An 8358-nucleotide genomic window follows, 5' to 3' on the forward strand; every position below is an offset into this window, starting at 1 on the left:
AGTAGTAGTAGTAGTAGTAGTACTTCATGTAGTAGTAGTAGTAGTAGTAGTAGTAGTAGTAGTAGTAGTAGTAGTAGTAGTACTTCATGTAGTAGTAGTAGTAGTAGTAGTAGTAGTAGTAGTAGTACTTCATGTAGTAGTAGTAGTAGTAGTAGTAGTACTTCTTGTAGTAGTAGTAGTAGTAGTAGTATTAGTAGTAGTAGTACTTCTTGTAGTATTAGTAGTAGTAGTACTTCTTGTAGTAGTAGTATTAGTAGTAGTAGTACTTCTTGTAGTATTAGTACTAATAGTAGCTGTTGAAAGATTTTTCATTATTAGTGAATAAAAACTTTTATTTTAAACATGTTTTTTTTTTCCATCTTTACAGATAAAAATCATCAGGATCATTTTCCAGGTTCAGGTTTTATTGACTCGTCCTGCAGGTGAAAGAAAGACAGAGAAACAACTTTTATCACCTTGTGTTTTTAATAACCAATCCCAGTTCTTCCTTAAATAAACACACATGGAATAAAGTCTCATCTGAGCTTCAGATTATAAACCGTTTAATCTCCAGAAACGTTTGTGTGACCTGTGTGAGAAGAAACAACTCAGTTACTGTATAAATAAAATAAAAAACTATTAACTCATCAGCCTCCAGCAGAGTAAAGGGATGTTTGTTGTTAATCATAAATGTCCATTTTAAATCTTTAACCTTCCTGTTGTCCTCAAGTCAAGGAAGGAAGGGAGGAAGGAAGGGAGGGAGGAAGGAAGAAGGAAAAGAGGAAGGAAAGAAGGACAGAGTAAAGAAGAAAGGTAGGGGGGAGGAAAGAAAGAGAGAAGGAGGGAGGGTGGAAAGAAGGAAAGGATGGAAGAAAGGAAGGGGGATGGAGGAAGGAAAGAAGGAAGGGAGGAAGGAAAGGATGGAGGAAATAAGGGAGGAAAGAAGGAGGGAGGGAGAGAGGAAGGAAGGAAAGAAGGAAGGTAGGGGGGAGGAAAGAAAGAAGGGAGGAAGGAAAGGAAGGAAGAAAGAAAGGAGGGAGGGAGGAAGGAAGGAAGAAAGGGGGATGGAGGAATGAAAGAAGGAACGGAGGAAGGAAAGGACGGAGGAAATAAGGGAGGTAAGAAGGAGGGAGGGAGTAATGAAGGAAAGAAGGAAGGTAGGGGGGAGGAAAGAAAGAGAGGAGGAAGGAAAGTAAGGAAGGAAGGAATGAAGGAAGGAAGGAAGGAGGGAAGGAAAGAAGGAAAGAAGGAAGGAAGGGAGGAAAGAAGGAACAGTTGAGAGGCTGAAAACTTTCTTCTCTTCTGTTTGGAAACTTTCCCCAAAAAAAAGACAAATGTTTATATCTTTAGAAGAGTCGATCAATAGAAAAACCAATACAATGGATCAATAATGACATGCTGGACTTTAACCTTTAACCTTTGACCTCACTACCACTGAAATGTAAAAGTGTGAAGATGGATTTTTAACTTTATTCACTTCTTCTGTTTGGGAACCTTTAACCTTCCTGTTGTCCTCGAGTAAAGGAAGGAAGGGAGGGAGGGAGGGAGGAAGGAGGGAGGGAGGGAGGAAGAGAGGATGAAGGAAGGAAAGGAGGGAGGGAGGAAGAAGGAAGGAAAGGAGGGAGGGAGGAAGGAGGGAAGGAATGAAGGAAGTATGGAGGAAAAAAGGTAGGTAGGAGGGATGGAGGGAGGAAGAAGAAAGGAAAGGAAGGAGGGAGGAAGGAAGGAAGGAGGGAAGAAGGAAGGAAAGGAAGGAGGGAGGAAGGAAGCAAGAAGGAAGGACAGGAGGGAGGGAGGAAGGAAGGAGGGAAGGAATGAAGGAAGTAAAGGAGGGAGGAAGAAAGGGAGGAAAGGAAAGAAGGAATTTTTTTCTTTCTTTCTTTCTTTCTTTCTTCCATCTTTCCATCACTCCTTCCTTCCATATTTATTTCTTTCTTTCTCTTTCTTTCTTTCTTTCTTTCTTTCTTTCTTTCTTCCTTCTTTCCATCCTCTCTTGCCTCCTTCCTTCCATATTTCTTTCTTTCTTTCTTTCTCTCTCTCTCTCTCTCTGTGTCTCGAGATCTTGATATAAAAAAAAAACAGACTCAAAGACGTCAAATCCAGCTGCAGTCTCCTTCTTGGTCCCCTCATCATCATCATCATCATCACCACCATCATCATCATCATCATCATCATCATCAATAAATATGACCTCACGCTACAACATTGAACACTTCCTGTTCAGTAAATGCTGCAGAGTCCGTCGTCCAATCAGGACAGGAGATACATTTCCAACCCCTCAGACCTCAGATCACATGTTTAAGGTTTGTTTGAAGGTTCCCAGCGTTAAGAGTTCTGTCCCGGTTCTCCTCCATCAGGGTCGGTACTGTCTGTACTGGGACTGGGACTGCAGAGGGTTGCCGGTTCCGAACCGCAGCGGCGCCGTGGCCCCTCCGAAGGCAGTCCTGTAGCTCTGAGAGGAAGTAGCGGCGAGGCCGTACCCGGCTCCTAAACCCTGCACGCCGAGTCCCAACCCGCCGCCGGGCCGGGCCAAGCCCTGACTCAGCATCCCCGCGTAGGGAGACGCTCCGTACGGGAGTCCCATGGCTCCGTAGGGCCGGTGAGCGTGATGGTGCTGACCCGGAGCCGGGAAGACCACCGGAGCAGCGTTCCTACCTGGAGTGTCGAAGGAGAACTCAGGAGGAGGGCTGGTGAGTTTGGACGGGGTGGAAGTCAGCGGGTCCAACTCTGCTCCGGTTAGCAGAGGAGGAAGAGAGGAAGAGGAGGAGAGGGGGGCGTAGCCTTCAGCGGCGCCGCCCAGAGGAGGAACAGAGGAAGAGGAAGAGGAAGTGAGGGCGCCGGTCAGCAGCGGTCGGGTCCAGTCGTCTTTAAAGATCTGGACGGTCAGCGTGGAGACGAGAGGAAGCAGACGGTTGGTGACGTGAGCCAGAACCAGCTGCTCGTTGGCGTCACGGCGGATACGGACGTGAGTGGAGCCGGCCTGAGGAAGAGGAAGAAGAAGAGGAAGATCAGAGGAGGAAGAGGAAGACACTGATACTCTACAGATATCGATTGTTTTTACTCTTTCTTGTATTTTTTTCCTTTAACCTTCTTGTTGTCCTCGAGTAAAGGAAGGAAGGGAGGAAGAAGGAAGGAAAGGAAGAAGGAAGGGAGGAAGAAGGAAGGAAAGGAGGGAGGAAGGAAGGAAAGGAGGGAGGGAAGGAAGGAAGGGAGGGAGGGAGGAAGAAGGAAGGAAAGGAGGGAGGGAGGGAGGGAGGAAGGAAGGAAGGAAGAAGGAAGGAAAAGAGGGAAGAAGGAAGTCCTTCCTTCCTCCTTCCTCCCTTCCTTCCTTCTTCGTCCCTTCTTCCCCCCTCCCTCCTTTCCTTCCTTCTTCGTCCCTTCTTCCCTCCTTCCTCCCTCCTCCCTTGACTCTAGGACAACAGGAAGGGTAATGCTCATTTGCAGCTTTATGCACAAAAGGATTTATGCAGAGTCAGCATCTCTTCCTCTCAGTAGTTGTTTATTATTATTTTCTTTTTACAATAATATAAAAATCTATTAATCAGCTTTATGTTGTTTGATTTCATTCAGTGATGTTTGTTTGCATCTTTTGTTTGATGTTGATTTCATGACTTAACAGCAGGTCAAAGAAAACTATCTGATATGTCTTTAATGTCTAATAAAGTCAATGTTCTCACACACACACACACACACACACACACACACACACACACACACACACACACACACACACACACACACACACACACACACACGTCGGGCAGAAGTGCAGTCACAGGGTCAGATCAGTTTGGACAGCTGCTCTGTTAGCAGTGGGACAACAACTAACAGTAACTGCAGCAACATCACAGACGACAACAACAACAAAGAGGAAGAGGAGGAAGAGGAGGAAGAGGAGGAAGAGCATCCTAAACAAATAAAAACAACAATGAAAGAAGTTTCAGGCCTCAAGTGAAGATGTGAACACAGGACGGTGCTCCACCTGGAGGCAGCAGGAGGTACTACACACATGTTAAAGAGAGACTTTAACATGCTCTCACTCTCATGGGTGAAATTTAAGCTTTTTTTTAGTAGAGAAGCTTTTAAGAAACACACTTTTAAGTCTAAAGATTTTTCATTATTGGTGGAAAAAAAGTCTTATTTTGTACAAGAGAACATGTTTTTTTCCCATCTAGGTTTCCTTCTTTCCACCACTTAACAGAAAACTTTAATTTTGCACATTATGTAGAGTTAGAAGTTCTCTATATATTCTATTTAATATATAAGATTATCGGCTAATATAGACTTCATCATATTACTCCATAATATCTGTATTAGCCCCTAAAATCCAGTATCAGGCTCTATTGTGTTTATATTTTCTGTAACTTATAATAATAATATTATAAAAGTATTGATATCTTTAAAAGTTGAAGCCGTGTTGAAACGTCTTCCTCCATGCTTCCTGTTATAGATGAATAAACGACTCACACACGGAATAAAAGTAAGAGTTAAACAACACGAGGTCGAAACCTTCAGACTGAACAACGACACACATGAATAAAATATAATCAATCATTTTATATTCTGCTTGTTTTATAGAAGTAAACACAGACAGATGTTAATGTGTGTGACCTCAGCTGAGCCTGTCTGCCGTCGCTATGACAACGGCCACGGCAAACAACATTAGTGTTTCCCCCTCAAGAAAAAAAGAGAGAGAGAGGGAGAGAGAGACAGAGGGGAAGAGAAAGAGAGAGAGAGAGAGGAGAGAAGAGAAAAAAGAGGAGAGAGAGGAAGGAGAGGAGAGAGGAAGGAGAGAGAGGAGAAGGAGAGAGGAAGCAGAGGAGAGAGAGAGAGGAAGGAGAGGAGAGAGGAGACAGAGAGTGAGTGAGAGAGAGAGAGAGAGAGGAAGAGAGAGAGAGAGAGAGAGAGAGGGGACGAGGGAGAGAGAGAGAGAGAGAGAGAACATCTCCGCATGAATGACTTGTTCCTTCTTCTCGTCTGGGTGAACAAATCTCTGCAGATTGTCGCTTCGATCCAGCGAATGACGGAGAGGGATGAACGAGAGGAAGGAGGGAGGAAGTGGAGGAGGAGGAGGAGGAAGAGGAGGAGGAAGAGAACAAACATAGAGATGAACGAAACAAACAAACAGGAAGAAAGGAGGAGGGGAAGGAGAGAGGGAGGAGAGGTGATAAACGTACCAGAGAGCCGAAGCCGACGGTCCAGAAATGCTCGTTCCGAACCTCCAGAACTCCGTCTAGAGTCGAGACCTGATTGGTCACAAACAGGAAGCAGCCAATCAGCCAATCAGAATCAACCATTAAACTCATGTGCCTTTTTTTCATTTTATGACCATTCAGAGTTACAGTCTGTTCCAACTTTATAGATTACTAACTTCTTACATTTGTCAAATTAAACTGGAAATCTGAAACTGTTGAATTAAACTTGAATCAATCCCAACTTTCTTAACATTTTAAACAAAAACAAAAAATCATATTATTTTGTCTGTTTCTGGGTCATAAAGCAGCTTCATAAACACAGACTCACCTCTCTGAGCAGTTTGTCCAGCTGTCCGATGACGTGCGAGGGCGTTGTCTGTAAAATAAAAAGATAGATTACAGATACAATAGGGCCTCGCGCTGGTCAGTGCTCAGGCCTAATAAATGAAATAAATAAAGATCCTGCTGCCTGTAAACAGTCCTGACTGTTAAAGTCTGTGTAAAGTAAGAATAAATATGTGTTCTGAGTTTGACATACCACAGAGAAGTGTGTTGTTAACCACCCTGCCAAACTTGAATGATTAAAAAAAATAGCCAAATATATTAAATTAGGCTTCAAAGTTGTGTAAAAGTCTGCCTATTTCTCTGCTCCCAAACGCTGTGGGAGTGCCCGCCGAGGCCGTTGAAGCCCCGCCCCTACCAAGTGTCACCTGTCAATCAAAGTCACCACCTCTACCAGAAACATGGACGCTAGGTCTGAGAGCTTTCTGCTGCTAACTCAGCTGCTAGCTCGGGCGGCTAGCTCGGTGGCTAGCTAGGTGGCTAACTCTGCGGTTAGCTCGGCTAACTGGCTAACTGTAGACTGTAGTAGTAGTGTGCGCTGAATGTATTAATACCTCTACAGCAGCAGGGGCGGGTTTATGCTCCGGTGTGTAACCGTGCTATTGGTGATTTTCAGACCCATTAAATCCAGACACAGAAATGTTGAAACACAGTTTGTGAAGCCCTAGCTCCACAATTCCAATCTAAATGGTTGAAATGCTTCTTTACACCTTTTTTATAAATACATTATGACCCTATTTAATGTGTTTAGAAGAAAATGTCTGAATTCACTTTACATGGTCTTTATTTCAGTATAATCAGAGAGAGGTAGGTGTTGGTTTTACCTGCAGCAGAACTTTACCGCTGTAAACACTCATCGGATACATGGTGCCAAACGTCATGAGAGCGATGGCCACCGCCGACGCCGTGTCCACCACGTATAGTTACTGAACACAGAAATAACAAAAACACAAGATATTAACCCTCCTGTTGTCCTCTAGTCAAGGAAGGGAGGGAGGAAGGGAGGGAGGGAGGGAGGGAGGAAGGAAGGATGGAAGGGAAGAAGGAAGGACGGAAGGAAGGAAAGGAGGGAGGAAGGAAGGAGGAAAGAAAGAAGGAAGGAAGGTAGGAGGAAGGGGGAGGGAGGAAAGAAGGACAGAGAAAAGAAGGAAGGGAGGAAGGTAGGGGGAGGAAAGAAAGAGAGAAGGAGGGAGGGAGGAAAGAAGGAGGAAGGAAAGAAAGAGAGAAGGAGGGAGGGAGGAAGGACAGACGGAAGGAAGGAAGGGAGGAAAGAAGGAACAGTCAAAACAGACAGGGTCAATTTGACCCGGGAGGACGTCACAGAGGTTAAATAAACACAAACAACAGTGTAATATAAAACAGAAGATAAAATATAATAATAAAGGTTAAACAGAAAATAACATCACCGTGCAGCTGCAGTTAAATATATATTATCTTATTGTCAATAAATCTGGAGCCAAACCAACAATAAACTGATCTAATACAAGTATTCTGTGTGTATTTAAAGCTTGATATATCCTCTTTACTTTGTACTACATGATAAATAATACAGAACTTTAGTAGAGTCCATCATGGTTTCGTAGATTCACTTCACATTATCATGTACATCAGTGTATCGTCTGCATATTGTGTGATCAGTGGAAGTAAAGGAGGAAGTAAGGGAGGATGAGAGGAAGAAGGAAGGAAAGGAGGAAGGAAGGGAGGATGAGAGGAAGAAGGAAGGAAAGGAGGAAGAAGAAGGAAGGAAAGGAGGGAGGGAGGAGGAGGGAAGAAGGAAGGAAAGAGTGGAGGGAATAAGGAAGGAAGGAAGGAAGGAAGGAGGAAGGAATTTGACCCCCTCTGTTTTGACTGTTCCTTCTTTCCTTCCTTCCTTCCTTCCTTCCGTCTGTCCCTTCCTCCCTCCCCCCTTTCTTTCTTCCTTCTGTCCTTCCTCCCTCCCTCCCTCCCTCCCTCCCTCCCTCCTTCTTTCCTTACCTCTTCCCTTCCTTTCTTTTCTTCCTTCCTTCCTTTCCTCCCTCCCTCCTTCCTTTCTTCCTTCTTTCCTTTCCTCCTTCCTTCCTCCCTCCTTCCTTTCCTCCCTTCCTCCCTCCTTCCTTTACTCCCTTCCTCCCTCCTTTCCTTCCTTCTTCCTCCCTCCCTTCCTTCCTTCCTTCCTCGATCCCTCCCTCCCTCCTTTCCTTCATTCTTCCTCCTTTCCTTTTCTTCTTCTTCCTTCCTTCCTTTACTCGAGGACAACAGAGGGGTTTTTTCAGCTCAGCGCAGATAAAAATCAGCACAGAGGGAATTTACAGCAGCAAAAAAAAAAAATGGAAATATGCCCATCACATTGGTTTCAGTGTGTTGTTTAAACAATGCTGTTGAGTGCTTGTGAATTTAGAGGGGATTTAACCACCACACACACACACACACACACACACACACACACAAACACACACACACACACACACACACACACACACACACACACACACACACACACACACACACACACCACACACACACACACACACACACACACATTAATCCTTACTTGATTTCGATGAGCATGTAGGTGATGCAGAGTGAGAAAGCTCCTGCCATGTTGATCAGGACAAACGGGTTCATACGAGGCAGGAGGACGCTGCTCAGACCTGGAATGATCCCACACAAACTGTACACACACACACACACACACACACAAAAACACACACACACACACAAACAAAAACAGGATAGTACGTGTCATCACCTCCAGATTTTACCACCAAATCATCTCAAAATGTTCGTCACAAAAATGGTGTTAACCCTCCTGTTGTCCTCGAGTCAAGGAAGAAGGAGGATGGAAGGAAGGAAGGAAAGGAGG

At 44.5% G+C, this 8358-nt stretch overlaps 1 protein-coding gene across 1 annotated transcript; it reads right to left on the reverse strand.

The window, feature by feature from the left end:
* Window positions 1–1714: 1714 nt before the first annotated feature.
* slc30a6 (solute carrier family 30 member 6) lies at window positions 1715–8162 on the reverse strand. Its single transcript, XM_062430622.1, is given in 6 exon segments — window positions 1715–2959; window positions 5157–5225; window positions 5503–5550; window positions 6341–6435; window positions 6438–6442; window positions 8047–8162. Coding segments are annotated over 6 exon segments (918 nt in total). The 5' UTR covers window positions 8121–8162; the 3' UTR covers window positions 1715–2332.
* Window positions 8163–8358: the final 196 nt, after the last annotated feature.

The sequence above is a fragment of the Scomber scombrus genome, chromosome 12 (assembly GCF_963691925.1).
Source record: "Scomber scombrus chromosome 12, fScoSco1.1, whole genome shotgun sequence".
NCBI classification, from domain to species: Eukaryota; Metazoa; Chordata; class Actinopteri; order Scombriformes; family Scombridae; genus Scomber; species Scomber scombrus.